Source organism: Opisthorchis viverrini (genome assembly GCF_000715545.1).
Source record: "Opisthorchis viverrini unplaced genomic scaffold opera_v5_33, whole genome shotgun sequence".
In the NCBI taxonomy this organism is placed as follows: Eukaryota; Metazoa; Platyhelminthes; class Trematoda; order Opisthorchiida; family Opisthorchiidae; genus Opisthorchis; species Opisthorchis viverrini.
The window spans coordinates 1362224-1383443 of NW_008751689.1; the positions used below are offsets into that span (position 1 = coordinate 1362224).

General features: G+C 45.2%; 1 protein-coding gene across 1 annotated transcript in view; it reads right to left on the reverse strand.

Annotated features, from left to right (window-relative positions):
- Positions 1-4307: 4307 nt before the first annotated feature.
- T265_02626 (hypothetical protein) overlaps positions 4308-21220 on the reverse strand; it is a gene marked incomplete at both ends in the record, with an annotated part of 22853 nt that continues 5940 nt past the window's right edge. Inside the window, 8 exons of the mRNA XM_009166924.1 lie at positions 4308-4551; positions 6194-6573; positions 8221-8327; positions 9831-9962; positions 13058-13116; positions 19053-19259; positions 19299-19390; positions 19429-19621. Of these exons, the coding sequence (XP_009165188.1) occupies positions 4504-4551; positions 6194-6573; positions 8221-8327; positions 9831-9962; positions 13058-13116; positions 19053-19259; positions 19299-19390; positions 19429-19621 (1218 nt within the window). The remainder of the gene's footprint in view (positions 4552-6193; positions 6574-8220; positions 8328-9830; positions 9963-13057; positions 13117-19052; positions 19260-19298; positions 19391-19428; positions 19622-21220) is intronic.

Below are 21220 nucleotides of genomic sequence, written 5' to 3' on the forward strand. Positions count from 1 at the left end.
GGTCAGCATAAGCATCTGTCGATAACAATGTACCACAGTACGTCACACTATTACTCACACTGACTCACGCCAACTGGCGTCACAAAACAGTTTATGGACTGGGACGGCAAGACTATCCTACAATCATAACGCGCTGCAAAACAAGCACGTTTTGAGAACTGCAGAGAAAGCGAAACGACATAAATCATTTTCTGCAGACTAGGCTCTACTGACATGTATAACTGAGAATCCATAGGTTTCTCTTTTGAATAAGTAGTATCTACCAAGTGGTTGAATGTTCTTCGTCAGTCATCATTTGATCCAGTGAGGAAAAGCTTGAGGAAGTGGAAAACGAATATTGTTTGCGTGGGGGACTTTTCAGTAGGATTAGCTGTAGCTCTAAATTCACGGCACAATCCTCTAAGAAGGACATCCTTTGGATGGGAACTCCAGATCCAGTTCGCATCTATTGTTATTCTGCCTCATGAGGACACACATCCATGCTGCTGTTTACTTGTTTTATTGCCTTCAAACGGACCTGCACGAGTCAGTTCTGTGTAAATCTTAGCCACCAAAAGAATACGAATGTCCGTATGACTGAGACTTTCTTTATGCCCGTGACTTTCTAGAGAAACAACTGCCAGAAACCAGCATAGACGGTTTTATTTGAGTGATTGACTGGCCTGAATGCTTGTCGGCTTCCCTACTGAGATTTTGGTGGAGTTTTAGGGTTCCGGGAATTCTGAGGTTATTTTCAGGAATCTGACCTTCCTGACAGAACCATTCTGATTGTGTATCGCCAACAATTTCCACTAACAGTGCCAGTTTTTGGCAGCAACTCCGATTTAAAAAGACAGTAGTCTGCTGGCGTTATACATCAGTTAAGAACGGAAACATTCTAAGTGAAAAGCGAATGAGCAAACCGTGGTATAGGGGGTGAAGGTCACTCATGAACTAAGACAAGCTGCCATCACCACAACTTTAACAAGCTGATGGGTGTTTAGTTGACACCACGAGATGATTGGCCAGGAAATTCTGCGGTGTGTAATTACCAAAGCACTTTTTTCCTAAAATCTGACAAATATCAAGTCTAAAACCCGCATGTTATTTCACAGGCAAAATATAGTTATTTATAAAGACTTGCACTGCGGAAACCCTTTCCCATTTGGGGACCGCCGGATGGGAGTGGAGAGATCAGCTGCCTAACGATATCTATGACAGACATGCACTGTTAGTATGAGGACGTACCCACCGATCACATTAAAATGCTTTGATTAGCAGTTACCATGGGTTCTGTACCGGTGGGCGGTTATTGAGTGGTACAGCACAAGTAACCCAAGCAGAATATCACTTCAAAATATGGTAAGCTGACGTCCAGATTGGTTAGTCCCTGATTCACTTTCATAAGCCTTGTCAGGCTCAGTTGACTATTTTTCGCGCTGACATCCTAGTGTTTTTCAAAAGACGCTTAGAAAGCTGGCTTCATGTGGAGGCATCCTAAGGGAGAATTTTCGGCCTCTGACATAAAACTTAGTGTTGCAAAACTTTTAGAACCTTAAGACACTGAAATTCACGTCGAGTCGTCTTACGGATTCAGTCGAGATATATAGCAAAAAGATACCACATAGAATCCTTGTGGCCTATAAGGTAGCTGTGTAGGAAAACAAAGGACTTCTCGTGTCCAGATACCTTAAAGGAACTATGACGCTACCTGACCGGCGTGGTCAAGCAGAATAACATCAAAAGCGAGAGACCCAAGTGGGCCTCCCGTCAAGGTCAAACTAGTTAGTTCGCACATTTTTTACAAGTTGGATACCAATGGAACATAAGTAGGGCCAAGACTCGTTGTGCCTACCTGATGAGCCTCAGGAAGCGCGAAACCAAGTATGGGCTGTTAGAGTTATCAGCAACCTCATGTGTAGCATTCCGTCTAGGTAATAACCAGGATTGCCGATGAACGATCATTCGAGTAGTCAGGTCAACTACGACGAGCACAATGATGAGGGGAAGACGAAGTGTTAACCAATCACGCTACTGAACCGAAAGCTCAACGGACTGAATTCGAAGGAGTCACCTTTACGGATTGAAAACAGATCAGAACAAGCAAGCAGTCAAGTGAAGTTCGGTACACAAATTCATTTTCACAATAGGCTTAGTAGTCACATGAAGAAGAGAGCAGCGAGGGACGGTGCTACACCGTAAGAATCACTACCAGATTCCACCTACGAATGCTTGAAATCTGCACACGTGTTTGAACATGCGCAAGTGATTGATGCATACATAATTCATCCTGGGGAAATTTATCGGGGATAATGATCCGGAAGACGAGTAACCAAAGTATCGCACTGCGCTAAAATACTGTGAATCAAACCAACAGTCCACATTACAAAGCGTTCACCATGCCCGTGAAACACAAATTCAAGCCCCGGGGGTATCACCCTCAGTTGACAGAAACTGACTAGACATCTTGCTTTTGTCTTATTTATAGGGGGTCTTAAACCCGGGATCTTGGTGCATTGATTCCTGGACCCGCCACACACTGGACGCAGGTGAAATTCTTGTACTCAATGGGTGCGAACTATTGTCAGAAACTTTTTGCAACATGAGTCAAAAGAGCTCGGTCACAAAACATACCCACGACTATTGTTCATAATTAAAACACCTCCCATCCATGCTACTATCTGATTCATCAGATCGATATTAAATTTACGTTATTCGTGCAAGTTCAGATATCCCATTTGTAAGGAGTAAGAAGGACAAACTTCTAAGCTTAGAATCGCCTTGCTAATGCAGGCAAGTCCGGACCATCAAACGGACAACTTATGGTCTTGATCTTACGAAACAGTAACCAATCTTGTGATGTGGGTTGTCTACTGTCAAACTGAAAGACCTCGAGTGGAGTGGGAATGCAGTTAAATGTGTTCAGATGTACTAATCAGGTCTGCCCACCACAACCGTCAGTTCAGTTTGCCCATCTAGAAGAACCACACCCGCGCATTCTGCATCTGATGTTTGTGACCTTGATGTACTCCCCAGGTGTTTCGGAACGATATGCACGTCTGTCCGTCTAGTGTGAAGTCTCCGCCTCAACTATGACACGACCCATAGCAAAGTTGGTCTGTCGGAAGACTGGAGACAGCGTTTCCCGAATTCCTAATTACTAAGTCTTTGGAAGTTAGCATCCAGGAGCACAGAGCGGTAGCTCTCATGCTATACAAGTTTTGTCAGCCACGTAGTCGATAAGTTGGTCTCTGTGGCATACAGCTTATGTTTATCATTCACAGGTGGTGTTGAAAGTGAATGAAACAGCACGACTGAACTCAACACGTTGTCTGCACGCCTAAAGAATCTATCTCGTTTATTAACAATATTTGTGCCATGTTGGAAGGATGATACTGGCCGTATGCAAGGATGAGTCATGCGGATGGAGTGCAACCACGCCGAAAGGTACTGTGTAGCTCTTTCATACTTGTTGGAAATCATCGGTAGTGCTAATCTCACGAATCTTCAGGTTGACCTAAGCTGACAACCGCTCGACCAGTGGTAGAAGGCTACACCAATCGGCCACGAGTTGCTCAGCACCAGTGTGGCTAACTCGTACTGAAACAGGATATAGCGCAAAAACTGCATTACACACAAAACAAGAAGCCAAGTAACATACCAACACACAAGAGTGAGCACTAGAGAAGCCAGCCGAGAATTTTACAACTGGAGGATGAGTGGTGTTATGCTCCAAGTGCGACTTAATCACACTGCTGACCAGTCACTAGTAGTCGAACGGTTTAGTCTTCAGTCACTGACTCCATTGACCTGGGATCCGAAATCGCATACAAATTCAATAAACTAAATGTTTCAGGCACTGAAACACTCGAGAAGCCGAAGATGATCAGTACATTACTAACGGTGGTCCGTGCATCACATTACTTGAACGGAAGTGTATTTACATGAAGGAAACTACTCTCAAGATTGCTGGAAACTCTTCGACAGCCCACGACCGGTTTCACTCCTCTTGGGGCTTAATCAGGCAGGGCAGTCCCCGAGTTTCTAGCAACCTTATGCTCTACTTACTTTCAGGCCTGAGCTGAACTCAGTTTTGGGGGCACAACGGTTTTGAGGTCTTCGAAGGTTTCATTAGTTAAATCTCCGGATGGAATGAAATTTGGAAAAAAAGCGGATTGCAAACTAACAGCTTGAACAGTATGTGTGAGGCATGGCTGTTCTGGACACCATTACAAAAATCCTATCCGACAGCTGGCGTCAATTTCATTTTTCAGTGGCAGCGTATCCTTATCACCGTAAAACAGGACTCGTTCATCTAAAAGGTTCATAGGCCAAGTCAAACCCGAAGGATTGTAGTGAAAAGAGAACAGTGTCACTTGTACACACTTGTGTAAAATGCACTTGAAAAATATGACTGTCGATGAAAGCAAATGTTAGTCAGAAATGATGTTAGGGCGAAGTGAGAGGGAGTCAGTGAGAACTCTGAAATGGGACACATCTACAGTAAAGTCAGTTGTATGTAGATTAATTAGCCACAGCACACCGTTCAGCGCCGGCTGGTGCTGGCAAAACCTAGAGAAATGAATGGAGGTAAAGAAACAAGATGATGAACTCAGGATATACAAACAACAAATCACAAAAAGAAAAGAAGGAACTTGGAATACTGATTGCAAGCAATTTAAGGTTAACGAGAATGCTCTGAATACACTGGATAACAAACACAAGGGTAGGAAAGTTTTATGTGGACTGAACTTTGTTGACAACGCTTGGTGAACGTGGCAGATACGGCCCTCTCAGAAGACCACTGGTGATCCCACACCTAAGCCTTCAATACACAACTCCCTCACTGCACGCTTCAGTGGATGAATAGGATGGCTTAATATCAATGAACTGATTGAGCACGTGACTGCCATTCACCCATTATCCTTATTCTTAACGAACAAAACTGAATCAGCGAACCAAGGCAACAATGTGTTTACAGCTGGATAACTCACTGAATGACCAGTTTCGAATCAGCTGACTTTTTCTAGACTCAATGCAATACATTACTGTGAAAATACCCCTTACCGATGACCCAGGTTCACCGGTCAACTATCACGTTAAGTGGTTAGTGTCGTAACACTGAAGCATGTGGCTCGCAATCCACTTCATTCAGGCAGCAGGAAGATTTCAGCTGCTAACATCGTATTATCTTCGCCAATAACCTGTTGGAAACATGACATTTAAGTAGTATCGATATGGAAAGGAAATGCCATGTTGCAGGAAACACAGTGTAAAAAGTACCATTGGGCCAATCCGCAAATAATCGTTCGGCGTTAACAACCTTGTGGTGTGACCTGAATTAAGTACGGGTGCTGCGATAGCCCCAGGTTGACCGAAAATAGACAAAAGCAGTTGAGAGGCTGAGATTGGGTACAAAGCACCAACCTTCTCATCAATAAGTTTGTGCCTTAACCACTGAGCTATTTCGAGCTCGACTCATGCCGTTTACCATTCTACCATTGGCCACAGCACGACATTCAACCTTTACCCTTCTTTTACCGAGCTGCTATTACGCTTACAATGGATGATGAAAGCTGATAAATTAGAAGGAATTCGCAACATGTTTGCCTGCCCGCCTGGTGCCTATACAGAATCACACAACTGCAGCGTGTCCTTTCTGGCTGGACTTGACGAGAACTCTGATCATGGTACGTGCGAAGCATCATTCGTTGGAATACACCATAGATGTAGTACATATTAAAGGTCTGATGAACCAAAGCAAGATAAATCGACACTTATTGAACCCCTAGTAGTTGTCTTTGGTTCTGTTACTGTAATGAAACACATTTCGGTGATGCATTCTACTTCTGGTTCAGAATGACAGCGGAACTGATGAATAGATATGTAGCACTAACATGTCTCAGTTACGGTAAGAGAGTATACAGTCACTAGAGTGACGGAGCATCAAATATCAAAGCATATACAACATACCAATTGGAGTTATTACTGTGAATTTTCAAGCGAATCGCATTGTACAGTAGGGCACCGGTATTTTGTTGAGCAACGACGGCTATAGTGATTCACCTTTTCGAGTGAAATGAATCTAGATCTTATTTTATTTAAAACACTGACACCAACTGCCTAATACAAGTGTACACGATGAAAAATGATTATAGTGGTAATCGTGTCCGCGAAGGGTTCAATGGAAGTATGAAGAACAAAACACACAAACAGTGAACTTACCAGTAGCAACATACGAATCGCGATCATCCTCATTAGACCTATGGGAACTAGTGCGGGTAGTCGTGGTGGCCGTATGTGAATCGTAAGTGGTTTCGTCTCCGACTCCACCTAAATCCGGATATAATCGACTCTGGGAGGTATGGTGCATTGGTGCTCGATCACGAGAACCAAGAAAATAACCACCCAAAAAGCCAGCACCAGCAGCCAGGCTGTTCGATAGCCACGAACCAGACTGTGTATGTTCTTTGGGATGATAACTCCTTGGTCCCGAACGGTTGGGAGCAAAATCTCTTCGCCAGCCGTAATCCGAAGAGGACGATGATGTTGGACGCTGTCTAGTTGTGGAATCCTCTGTGAACGCTGAGAAGGCTGGATTGAGATGCAAAACAATAATGTAGGCGTAATGGGAGCCATGGAAGGAGATACACTTGCCGCCCATAGGCCAGTGCAAGGATAAGGTCATGGGAAACACTATGATAAAAAATATCACAGCCCAGATACAGATAGTTTATTTTGGCGAAACGGTAAAGCGCGAGAAACATATGATGCGTATTGAATGGTGCTCAGGAAACAAGCACAAAAGCCGCAGCGTTACCCAGTAAAGACCCCCTACATTTCTTATGAATTTATTGTTTCATCCCAAGAACATGCTCGGTTAGAGACTAGTATAGGATCACTTTCTGTATATAGACCAAGTAGACGCAAGTGAGCGACTTTATCTAACTGTATCGCTGTATAGAGTTTGGACGCAGTTGTAGCTAAATGACCATAATAACACAAGTTATGCACGGATTGTACCATGACGCGCAGTTCTCCGTCTGATTTGTCGTGTGTATTATGGGGACCGGAAAACTAACAACCAGAGATTCTGGTTCGGGCGGACTTCGTTCAACATCCTATGTGACAGATGGGCAGGGAGGGCTGCACATACCCTTGTTCTTACTATTGTAACTTGATAAAACAGGCCCGTCAGTGAGCTACTGCTGGTGTTTGAAATTAGCAGCATTTCTAGTAGGGCTTGACGCCCGGTCCAGCTTGAATATCCTCCAAACAAGGCCCAGTCATTAACCTAGGCGGATTCAATCGTGGTAACAACTACTGAGTGAGAACCGAACCTGTGAATCAAAACAACGCTTTGTTTCGTTACACTAAAAAACGAACGAAGACTGCGATGTTATTGAAGGAAAGTTCTTATAGATACTAAAAGGAAACGTCAACCGCCGAATCGACGAGAACTGAGTGATGGATGTATAACGTAAGACATCTACCCGAGTGAGTGCAGAAGTCAGTAACCATGTGTCTCAAACTGAACTCAACGGTGCGAAGTTCTGAACTGTTAGTGCATTTCGCTCCTCAGGACTTGTGGCATTCAATAAAGTAGTAAGTAAACTGCTGGTGTCCTTATGGGTAGCCACAAACAACGCATTCTGCAACGATCTGCTCTGATGCGGTATTATGACATTCCGTATCTGAACTTTAACCCCAGTTAGGCGCTGGCCTGCCGCTAAAAGCAGTAGTGGTGATTATGCTCAAGAACTTGACCTCATGAACTGGAGCCAACTGAATGTCACCAACTGTTTTTATCGACCCAACAGAAAGAAAGAAAGCCTTCAGCACCCTTTCGGTGCCTAGCTGCCATGCCACCCGAAGGAAGCACGAGGGCTGGGATACTGCCAGGTTGCCCAAGCCTAGACAGGGGAAGTCGGGTGGCGGAGGTCGGATTCGAACCACGGACCTTCCGGTCAGTAAATTCGCGCTCTAACCACTTGGGCCATCTCGCCCCCGACCCAACAGAAAACAGGTGTGCCAAAGGAACCACACACAAGTTTGTACAGTCTATACAACAAATTAACGAGTTCTGCTAAAGCAATGGAAACGCGAAGGAAACTTACCACTTGGGCCGCCCCCGACCCAACAGAAAACAGGTGTGCCAAAGGAACCACACACAAGTTTGTACAGTCTATACAACAAATTAACGAGTTCTGCTAAAGCAATGGAAACGCGAAGGAAACTTACGTGTATGAGTAGCCTCATCGTAAGGTGGTGGCGCTTCTGTTGGGTACGGTGCATATGGTGGTGCCGGTCCAGGCATGTCATCGAATCCCACTGGACCAGAAGTTTGTCTACGGATTAAAATCAATAATGCTCATAGAACAATCAGAATAGTGAACTGAATGGAATAAATAAGCTGAATAATGAGACAGAGATAAAGTCAGGAATCTCAATTATAGCCTCCACATCGACGTACGACAATAGGCGGAAGACCATAACTTCGGGTGTTCTCTACTGTCCAAAACGTGCCCTCCTTCGCTCTGAGTTCTGACAAACTCATATAGATAACCAGTTCCGCTGTCTTCGAGCTCAGTTTCCGCTACGGATAACTGATAAGCGCCTGCAAACGAACGATGGTAAATACAGCAGCGATTTATGGTCGGTCTCAAGGATAAGACAAACGCCAGTTGCAGGCGTGTAGGCCTCGTCTCTTCGAACGGAAGGAGTGAATTATTCAGTTAATCTCGAATGACACATTCCGTGGTTTTCAAACACCCACATCAACTGTATTTGCACCATGCATTACAGCAACCGCTGACGTAACAGAACAGTAAAGTAGCACCATCAAACCATCCAAGACGATCGCCTTGCTGAGGAGGAACTTATGGAGCACGTAACTGATTGCATTGTTGACTCGTCACGTTGCATCCGGTCAACGTGGATCCTATCTAACCTAATGAGAACCTGAAAAGTTAAAATGCGAACACCCAGACAGCAAAAACATAAGCGAAGATGATAAGGTGAATCAAGGGATTTGAGAAAGTCTCAAAGAAACAATGCAGCAACAGTCTAAGGACGGCCGCTGATTGAATTAGAAAAGGGGCCAACTGATTTATCTTTGTGGTTCACTTGTATCGACTCTTCCTGAAAATTTCCATCCGTTTTATCTCGGATTTCACTACTTTAGAGGCTTCAGTACTCTTAAAGTCCCGTCCCGGAACACTATCAACAACTGATTACGGCTGACTGCAGCCAAGGACGAGATTTCGGTCATAGAAAATACGACGATCTACCCGATATAGGTATACCTTAGTACGACCTCCTGATATAGGGTGGTACAGTTTCACATAAATACCTTGGGAGTCTGATCTGAGACATAGTGGACCAGCTTTGTTTGAAAACCAGCATTCGTGTAGTGAACCTTTTTTGCAATTTATCGTCAAAATACCGCAATGCAGCAACTCGCTGATAATGTGAACACACTTGCTCATCACTGATAAGTGGCAAGTAAAAAGATTCACCATGTAGAGACTTAGAGTCCCTTCTAAAGTCTTTTGGTCTCCCGGTACCGAAGTTAGTATCTCACATTCGGGTCAGTGGGATATTCCTAGATCTCTTGGCTCCGATGAAAAGCCTATGCCGAATGCAATAAAAGTGCAACTTGTCGTACCTACGCGAAAATATCGGCCTGCTGAGTGAATATTTAGTTTGCCCAGTCCAAACTGTTTTTGTGAACCGAAATGTATAGAGTTAGATTAGTTGAACGAGTCAATGACCAAAATAAGCTGGTCTACAGAGGCGAAAAAATGTTCCCACGCTGCCACATTATAAGGAGAATATGTCAATCCACTTACCCAAAATTATCGCGTAAACAGAAGAACCATATGGCGAATGCTAGAATCAATAAGCCTATCAATACCAGATAGGGCAACATATTTGAGTTCGTCCATCGCGGCTGAATGACAGACTGAAAATTGTGGTACCATCTATAACAGGGATGATGAAATGAAAAGTCGCGCTGCTTAGTCTAAAAAACAGATAAGTAAGGGTCAGATTATACTTATCACTGATGGAAACTGTGGCAGACAAACAAAATCGGAGCTACAGATTGCTGAACTGGTAAGGTCCTCACCATCTAATTGAGCGTTAAATTTCTCGACTTGACAATCATAGCCTGTGGGTTATTAACACAGGCGTGAGGACCTGTAAGGACACGACCAGAAGACTCAGCGTTCAAGGTCTATTAATGTACTTTTGGGGGAGTTGGAGCAAGAACATGGAATTGTTGAGAATGACGTTCAATAACTATGACGTTTTGGTTACCACAGATAAACTTCCTCAGGGTTTTGATGCAACCCCTCATAGGCTTAAACAGTCACATTGTATACAAATTTTCCGAAAACATCAAGGCCACCCGGTCCACATTGCACTACCCTTACGTGTCTTTTTGTGTGACGGTACTCCTTTCTTATAGGGAATATTATTCAACAACAATCAAACTATTTCCTAAATAGACTTGCTCGGAGGTTCAGTCCAAAAAACAAACTAAAGGAAACTAGATGAGAAGCACCTTCTACCCACTGTAAGTGTACGCAGTAATGTAACAACAGGTAAAGTCAGTAAATATACTGTCAGTGTTTTTCAAGTTGCAACCACTTTAACGAACAGGCTTCCCACTAACAAAGTGATCGTTTTTCGTCAAAGCCTGTGCATCCAGGCACTGAGGTTCCTCAACTCCGCAAAATACAAAGCAGTATGTGCTGGCACATAGCTCTCTCCGGTAGAAGCAGGGCGGGTTCTTTTCGATCCGAGACAAGAACAACTTTGGAGAGACAGTCTGGACAAGTTTGCCTGTGCATCAGGCACTGAGGTCTAACGTTCCTCAACTCCGCAAAATACAAAGCAGTATGTGCTGGCACATAGCTCTCTCCGGTAGAAGCAGGGCGGGTTCTTTTCGATCCGAGACAAGAACAACTTTGGAGAGACAGTCTGGACAAGTTTGCTATGAACCTCTCGGCAATGACATGAAGTCTGACCTCTACAGCTGTTGCATCCAAAGTTTCATGCACCGAACTGTTCGGCCCACTTGGAACTCCTCAAATCAACCTATCTAGATATAAGTTCTGGACAGGTCAACTCATCCACCACAGGCCTAGGGTTATTCTTCGGCACTTGCGGTGTTCTCCCGGTTAACCTGAGTAAATCTGTGCATCTTCCGGTAGAGGCACTTACCTACATGAACTATTTTCTGTTGGATCCTTGAGTCTCCACTTTACAACCTCCTGACATTTGTCTTGCAGGATAAGTTGTAACTTGCAACTGCTAAACAGTTTATGTGCCTACAGTCTTGCATATGGTCTACTGTTTCATTGAGATGAAGAGTTTTGTGTTTCGGGACAACATTCAGTGTATCCACCGGTAGAACTATCCAACTGTCGTAGCACAGGTTTACGAAACGACATGTGTTACATTCAACCACACTGACAACCACTTGTGGTTGACCTGCCCTTGAACCAGTCGGTCCAGTTCCTTCTAAGGAGTCTTCAAAATGAGGTCGAAGTCAGCCACCCAAAGGACACTGGCATGGTGCTTATCCGAATGAAGCACCGTGAAACTTTAGTGTTTTCACTTACATTACTAGAGAATGTTGTGAGCAAGGAGGGTTCACAATGCGGTGACCAAAATTGCTTCTTTAAATCTGCTTCTTACATAGTTTATTATGAATAGGGAATGCTGCTATCGTAGTGTGGAAAAGTGAATACCAACAGAATCCTTTTTGTCTAATGAAAGCTTCTGATAAAAGAAAAGACCCCATAGCCGAGTGGAATCTAAATTCCGGTAAGCATTTCCCGTGGGATGGATCAGAAAGTGGTCAGTGTTCTACTGTAGCCTAACACTTGGAAGGAGACAGACATTTCCATTGTTTTCTGAAAACATCCACTTCAAAAGTGCCTACCAAGTGAGCTGGAAGTGAACTCTTTCAGGATATACAAACAGAGCTCGACCACATCGTTTTGAGATCAGTATTAATCCATTCATCAGATCGATGACTGCATCACTACAGTGTTCATTTGTTTGCAAATTGCACGACAAGTTACCCAATGACCCTTATCTGGTGTATTAAGTATTGTCAGTTATCCGTAGAAAAGGAAGCGTACCGGAGATGAAAAACAACTGATCATGAATGGTACGAATAATTGCAAGAAAGTTATAACGTTTACTTATGTATGAACCGCAGATTAATTCCAGGCACAAACAGGATGGGATTACCAGCTTCCTACTGAACTCTGAAGCTGTGCAACACTATTTACCGACAAGACCAGTCGCACTGCATAAAACAAATATTTCGAGTACTGATTTACACAATTTGCCGACGTGGTTCGCCATTTAGGGTTTGCTTTCCCAATACATTGTGTCAGCAATTTCGCTGCCCTCATTACAAATAGGGTCATCATCATCGCCAAAAGCATAGAGCCAGAAAAAGTGAAGGCGTTCAACCGCATCAGTTGGTTTTCTTGATGAAGCACCATTCATAAAGCTTCGACAGCCCACGATTAACGCCGCTCTTCTTGGGACTCATTAGGTAGGCACAGTCCCCAATTTCCGTAAACCTGCAGTCGTGAGCTTCAAGAATCTTCATCATCGAAGACATTTCGAGTACCGTACAAATTGAAACATGAAGCGACCCTTGTGCAGCACATTCAGTTGGAGAACATTATAACCGAATCAATAGGTGGTTCAGTGGAGTTTCCCGATGAAACCAAATTAGTCTGTACGCTAGTTAGCTTTTTAAAAAACGGAAATGAGAAAGCGAGAGGAAGGTGAGTAAAGCAAGCCTATCTAGGATGTCCAAACCTCCATGAACCAAGTTCGATTAACCGAAATAATGTGTCATGAATATCCTTCAGAGGTACTAGCACTCAACTTTCAAATCTACGCGTAGCACTGACGGGGACAATTTCAGGATGCCAGACAACTGATAGGCAACTCAACGCCCCCTACGATCCACAGAACGCACCAAGTTTGAGACAAATTAAAAGGGTGATTGGCCTAAAAAATTTAACACACGGCCAGGACTCACTTCTGATCCTTTGAACTGGTTCGTCTGTAGCCGTCTTTGAAGTCTAACTCATATTGGAGCTGACGAGAGTGGAAAATCGTAAATAAAGAGTAAGAATATTATAATGGCTGTTTCCCATTAAGGCAATACGTGATTCAATGATATAAATCAATGGATAGTACTAAAGTACTGAGATGTCCCTTACGGTTTTGAATAACCATGTCATTTCCAAAGTGCACTATGTACTCAGGCAAGAAATGAAACGAGCGGTTTCAAAGAGTATTGCTAGCTGGAAGAATGAAATCGTTCAAATCGTCCAGCCTAACTGCCATGCCACTCGAAGGAAGCACGAGGGCTGGGATACTGCCCAAGCCTAGACAGGGGAAGTCGAGTAGCAGAGGTCGGGTTCGAACCACCTGATGAACACCCTGCTAAACGAATGGATGGAGGTGCCCCCATTCATCATTACTCGATACTGAGCTTGCAAAAAAACTAAGTTAATTTATTCAGATACAAACCTGTACCGGGGGTGCACCGTTTCCAGCCATTACAGCCTTGTTTACTGAAGAATGAGAAAACTGCGGAGGAACACCCAAACGTTACAGGCGGTGATCCAACGGTCCCATTTATTGAGAGTTGTTGATGAAGAAAAATCGGTGAACTACGAGGTGAATAGATTTAACGAAGGAGAATCAGGGTTCATCTCAAGCTCTCAGCAGGTCCAGACAACATGGCATAACAATGGGGACCAGCATTAGTTACCTGGTTGGCATCGGGCCACTGGCATTACCTGTCCTTCGTGTCTCAGCGTAATATCGATGACACTCATTGGGACAGCATAAGAAATGGATGTCAACCTGGCCACAAATGTAGTTCAGTTGTTCATCTCAGTGTACAGAAGCGGTTCCATCATCACCGACTGCATGACATCGGTGTTCAACACTGATGCTTCGCTGCCATACAAACATTGTTTGTGAAGAAAAGAATAAAAAAATAAACGGGAAAGGGATTTAGTGCTAGCAAAATCCAATCACTCCGAGGTGCCATCTCTGGGCGCTCATTAAGGCAATCTGCATAGAAATTGACAACAAGAACGCCAGAGACAACGACTAGTATTCATCCTCACCACCGTCAGCTGTTAGAACCGCGTACTTGTACAGTGGTTGTAGCTGCAAAAGTTTCGTTCACCGATGAGTTGGGGAGGTGGGGCAGGTAGCTGCGAATTGGAAGTGGGAACTGATGAATTGGTGCATAAATACAGCACTGCCAGGGGACTGGTAAGTGGGGGAATCGGGAAGGGAGCTACGCATTGAAGGAAACGGCTTATTTGCGCGAGCGCCATTGAGGACGCGACTGGGCCATGTCTTACAATGTCTCTAACAATTCATGTGGCCCGTCTAGGGGTTCCCATCCAGGAAGACAGCAATGACCAGCGCAGCCGAGTTTGCTGGTAATGTCTTTCACACTTCGCTGACAAGTCATTGTTTGACTGCCTCTGGCTCTCTTCCACCCTTCACATAGTTGTGCGAATAGAACCCTTCGAGGAAGTCGGTCGACTGGCATACGCAGCACGTCGCCAAGCCAACGCAACCCATGCAGTATGATCAGTTCATCTATCGAAGGTGTGTTATTTCTCCCGAATACCATTCGATGTACTTCATGACTGCTGATCGGGTGTTCCCACCAGACTCGGGAAATGCTCCGAATGCATCGATGGTCAAACACTGAAAGTCTTTTGACATCCTCGACACACAACGGCCAGGTTTCCTATCCGTAGAGTATTATGGAGCGCACCGCAGCATTGTAAACACGACCCTTGACGTTTAAGTTGATGTCACGCCTACGCCACCGATTCGCAAAAGCTGGCCTTTCAAATCCGGATGGAAATATCATCTTTGGCTAGACCACCGGGACCGATACAACTTCCTGGGTAAACAAATTAGTCTACTACCTCAATCGGTTCATCCGGAAGCAGGAGTCTAGGGTTCGAGCTCACCCAGTCTTGCTGTAGTACTTTGCACTTGGCAGGTGTGAAGCCTATGCCAAACAGCGGGGAGGAATTATTTAGATTACTTAATATTGTTTGAAGTCCCACGGAGTCAAATCCAAGAAGAGCTACGTAGTCTGCGTGCTCGATATCTGCGAGCGGACGCCCAGGGAGCACTTCGACGCCACAGGCGTTGGAGGCTGATAGTGAGTCTTCCATTATCGTATCAACCAGGCCTAGTGGAGATCACGAGTTCCCCATCCTAGAAGGCAAGTAGAACTGACAGCACCCCTCTGTCAGCTCAAAATTGATCGCCTACCTCAACTGGGCACGGAAAACAGCATTCTCTTATCATCGACATCATCATCATCATCAAACACATCGACATCAGTATTGACACTGATGCTTCACTGCCGTACAACCATAAGGTTCGCCTAATTATAGTTAAAGCCATAGAGTGAAAATATGAGAAAAATAGTGGACCGGGGGGCCTAGTGCTGGCCTATGTCAAGCGTTCTGAGGTGCCTACACCTCCAAGCGCTCAATCAGACAGGCTGGAAAGAAACTGACAGCACAAACGACACTGACATCGATTAGTTACCACTTCTTGCAACGTCTCCAGCCAAGCACAGGTGGGGTCACGGGGACTCTATCCTGGAAAGCGCACAACATCGACAACAACCAAACTCTTCGTGATCTCTTTCACGCCTTTCTGTCAAGTCATGCGTTGTCCACCTGGCGGTTTGCACCACTCTGAAGAAGGCACGGAGAACAAAACTCGTCTCGGTAGACGGCGTTTCGGCACACATAGAACATGACCGAGCCATCGTGGTCGGTGATCCTGGATGTTTCCCCGATCGAAGTACCTGTCGCACAACCAAACACTCGTTTTCTAATTACCTCGTGACTAACACGCCGATGCCATCCAAAACCAGCCACGCTTCGGAGGCATCGGTGGTCGAAAACCTGAAGACGCCTCGCATCATTTACCCGAAGAGGCCATGTCTCGCACCCATACAACAACACAGCCCTTACTGTAGCCTGGTACAACGACCCTTAAGATCCAGTGAGATGCCTTTTTGACGCCACAAGTGACGCAAATTAGCAAACGTGATTCGAGCCTTTGAGATTCTTGCACTGACTTCATCAGACACACTTCCGTCAGAGCTAATACAACTACCGAGGTATGTAAAGTTTTCCACAATCTCCAGTGGTTCTCCTTGAATTGTAAGGGATATGTTCGCAGATGGCACGTTCTGAAGCAGGACTTTGCACTTTGAAGGTGCAAGGCGCATGCCAAATGATGGTATGATGGCGGTCAGTTTATTCAACAGGGCTTGTGCTTCGCTAAGGTCTTCAAAGATGAGGGCGATGTCATCTGAGTACTCCAGATCGATAAGGCTCTCGCCAGCAACAATTTGAACACCGGGGTTTTGAAAACCGTCCAGTGTTCGCCTCATTATTTCATCGATGACGAAGTTGAACAAGAATGGGGAGAGTGGGCATCCTTGTCTGACACCACTTTTTGTAGGAAAGCTTTTGGAGAGCTCACCATACACCATCACCCGCCCAGAAGTATGTGAATATAGAGATCGGATTATGTTTACAAACTTCTGGGGCATACCCTGTTGAGCAAGTGTAGTTAACAGAACTGATCGATCAACAGAATCGAACGCACCCTTGAAGTCAAGGAATACCGGGATCGTGGGTCGTCTGTGCGAAGAAATGGTTAACGCAGCCCCTACCCGGTCGAAATCCCGCTTGATTCTCACGAGTCAAGGATTCGCGTGCCCCCATAAGACGTCGAAAAATCAGTGACACCAGAAGCTTTGTCACAACAGGAGTTAAACTGATACCTCTATGGTTACTAGATTCACTGCGAGTACCTCCTTTGAAAATAGGCACCACTATGGATTCACCCCAGTTATCTCGGACGGTCTATTTCTCCCAGATAGACCCAAATAGGCTAGACAGACACTGGCTGAGAAGTCCACCGTCATCCATGAAAAGGGCAGGTGGAAGGTCGTCAGGACCAGCAGCACGATGATGCTTGAGTACGGAAATACACTCGGACACTTCTGAGACTGAAGGTGCATCCGTATCTCCGGTACATTTTTCTGCTGAAAGCCAGGACTCTAAATTGGAGGTAGCAGGTGGCCAGCTGAATTCCAGTTCAAGGTACTGTGCCCAGCGGTCCAAACGTTTTGCTTTGCTGCATATCAGGGAGCCATTTTGCTTTCTGATTGTCTTGCTGACAAGAGGTTTCCGAGGGCTAACCTTATTAAATGGTTGTACTCAGCACGAGGGACACCAGGAAGCGCAATTGTGTCTAATGAGCCTGAATCTAGCATTTTGTGGGACCAATTGGTGAGTACTGAAAAACTACAACTGTCGTTGCAAAATGAGTCCGAACCGAATAGGTTACCAAGTCGTGCCTTTGATGAACTGAGCTGTCCTACTTGTGCACGAGAATTAGGACAGCATTTGAATTCCTCGTACTTGATAGGATAGTGGACAGGTCTCGACAAAAGGTGTCTCACCGAATCAGGACTGCATTTGGTTGGTGCATATGCAATGATTAAAATTGAGACAAAATTTCTGTCAGCGCGGGTTTTCACGGAAGCTGAGTTTTGAAAGTGCAACAATTATCAATAGATTGTCGAGATTGCAGGCCAGAGCAGCATCAGGTGATGAGCACATAGGAGCGAGGTCTGGTCAGACGTGCGCTGTGGTGTGATACTAGCCGCTTCTTCTAATGCAAGACCGATACGCCCATGGCTGGGAGATTTATAGTGGGAAAGGGAATCAAGAGATCATAGTGCGTATCGGTAGCGGTCCGCCCTAACTCACCTGCCTGCTGTATGCAGCAGGCAAATGCCACCCGGTCAACGCGGTGTGTAAATACACGTATTCGTGTAATTCACGGTTGCATATGGAGTGAGATGTACCGGAGCAGCTAACCCAAGATAAGGGGATGATTAAGGCCTCCAATCGAATACTGTTGCTCAAAAGCCTGATCACGAGGCGATAGTTGTTGGCCTAAGACTAAGACACGAATGTTCTAACCCGAATGTTCTAATGTTGGTTTGACCCCGATCCAGCGTGAAAAACATGTATATGTGCTCAGAAAGCATGAATTTAAAAAAAACATCATTCACTTACAAGCAATCTCTTCCTGGATGAAAAATAAATGGCTGCTTCAAATATCGGAAGTCGACTGGATGCAAGAACTTTGGCAACGCCCTTCAGGGGGCTGTTGAAAAAAAGGTTCAGCTGTAGCACTCCCCTGGTGCCTAGTTCTAATGCCACCCGAAGGAAGCCCGGCAGGTTTCTATCCAGAGTGTCTGGTTTAACACCTGGAGGTGAAGGTAACACAGAAGGTTTACAGTGGGAGAGTACCAGATCCCATTTATCGTCTCTTTTTTGACTTCAGGGTCTCCGTGATTAGATGAACTTTTTGGCTGGAAGACAGTGAAGCATCAGTGTCAACATTCACGGTGATAACCGCTACACCATGGAAAGCCCTACATAGCTCAGTGGTTAAGGCATGAGACTACGTACCGGAAGGTCCATAGTAAGGAACCAACCTGGGCACCATGACTACTTTCCTACAAGCTTGTACAATCCGGCAGTATCCCATCTTTCATAGCTACATCGAGCGGCTTGGCAGCCAGGAACCGAAAGGGTGCTACAGCGAACCCGCGAACCCCACAACATGCATACACAATAATTCATAGCTAAACCAACGGCTTGGCAGCCAGGAACCGAAAGGGTGCTACAGCGAACCCGCGAACCCCACAACATGCATACACAATAATTATTATTATTTAAACAAATGGAAATACCGCCCTCTTTTTTAAGCCTATTTAAGGACACCCAGCCAAACCCTACTAAGGTAAGCGGGCAGAACAGCATCCCATAAGCACCATACCCTGTTACTAATTAGTAACAAGCTGTTGCGAAACAATGGTGCAGTGTTCTTAAGTAGAATTAAGAAACTGCAACATACAATGTTTTTAATACACGTACCGCACACGACCCATAGAGAACATATGGGTCCTCTGGGAAAGAATAGCCCTCACAACTGACGGTAATGCGTCCCAAGCGCACGTTCTTGTTTAGTTCGGCTTTACACTCCCATTGTACATCTCGACCATCATGACCTTTGTTGTAGCACTGGGCCGTGGATGGGTGATAATCGGAAAATCTTGATGCGGTGCCACCGACGCATTCAAGCTGGAAAAACAGGCATCCTTTTTAATACAACAGTATTACCTGAGGGACTGAGATACCGCGTCGTGCGGCAGTGTAATGCCCACGCTGAAAGGTGAGTGTGTTCACATCTGTTAGTCTGACTCTGTCGCCTCCTACAGTGCGATAAGTATTACCTTAGAATATTACAAACCTCCGCTTATTCCGGATATCAAAATGCAAACCACCAGTACCAAAAACATGAGATGACGTGTGATTAACATTGGCGGGTAAATCCGATTGACGCGCCTTTCGCCTTTCCGCGTGCGTTTCAGTCTTTGTCCAGTATTTCGCTGAGAGGGTACAGAAGGGATCATGGATTCACGGACTGATGAACGAGGTCGAGTCTACAGCTCAAGCTTCTCAGGTTAAGTTGGTTCTTGTTGTTCAGCGTCTTCCGTTCACCTGCAAGGTACAAGCGGAAATTGGTGTGGCATTCACGGATACGCAGACTAACGGATTGATACACAAGATCGAGGCTCTCGCCCTAGTTTCCGGGACGGTTTTGTTCTTTTCGTCCAGCGGCTGTCGTTCGACTGAGAGGCACTAGTTAAAAAGGGTGCAGCACTGCTCTGTATGTTCTCAGCGCGGGGCAGTATGCTTGCCAGCACGATGATTCGCATAAATAAATGTCTAATAGTGCCTTGGTAGATTTAGCCCCATCACAGTGTGCTACAAAGACGGTTCTGTTGCGGAGAGACCGTTGGTGTGACAGCAAAAAATAAGGAATGTTCGGGGAAGAGCTTCCAGGTTAATAGATAAGGGCTGAAATTCAGTCGCAGGCTGTTACATGGGCTAAACAGTAGGGTAAAGATACGGTTCATTTTGTACCTTTCTTTTACTTCCATTATAACGTATTTCATCAACTGCATAATAGCTTTTTGTCTGAATACGAAAAACTACAAAAACGCGCACGTGTATAATTTCACAGAACACAAGCGTAGTCACGTGCTTCGACCCTCTCTTCTGATTTNCCAACGACGAACTATTTTAAAGAGAACAATTGTTAGTGAGTCTGTTCCGTCTGGTCTCTTTATTTTTGTATACCCAACCTAGCGTAATCATTTTTATTTCTTTTCCACACACTCCTGGTAAACTAACTTATTGGGTCGCCAGACCACTACAAATTTGGTGAGCCCGAGTATTTCTAGATATTTTTTTGAAAGCCTTTTTTTCAAGTCGTCGTGATTTTGTTTCTTTTGCCCGGTAATTATGGAGACACACTTTGATTCAGCGGATTTAGTCGGGAATGCAATTAGCATACGTTTGCCCGACTACAATCAGGGTATAGATTCACCAGGTGGATGCCGTTTTTGCTACCCGACGCATCACTTCCCAAGTCACCCGGTTTCCCTATGTTGTCCGGCATCTTCCTTGTGATGTAGAAACAGAAGTTGAAGATCTGTTGGAAGATATTCCTAAGAAAAATCCGTATGACGCCCTTCGAGCGGCCCTCAAAGGTAGGACAGGGAAATCAGAAAACAAGACGCTACGGGATCTATTCACCACTGCCGAACTTGGGGACGGATCGCCATCACAAATGCTTCGCCACATGCGCAGTCTCCTCTGCGGCCGTAAGCTATCAGAGGAGATCATGGCCCAACTATGGCTCGACAAACTCCTACCCTACATGTGACACCACATCAGCGCTTTCGCTGATGACCACGGCTTGGAGCAGCTAGCCCAAATGACGGATAAGATGAACGAAACATACCCCAGTTACCCCGTAGACTCCGCATCACGCCCTGCGCTCACTACTACAGATTCCGACCCGCTTCTTGCTTCTACATCGCACCTACAAGCCAAGTTTGATGCTTTGACTGATTGCCTACAACAATTGGAGATCAACAGGCATCGACCACGTTCACGATCCAGATCGTCATCTCGTGCCCGTCCCTCTTGGTGCTGGTATCACCAATCTTATGGCCCAAAAGCACGCAAGTGTC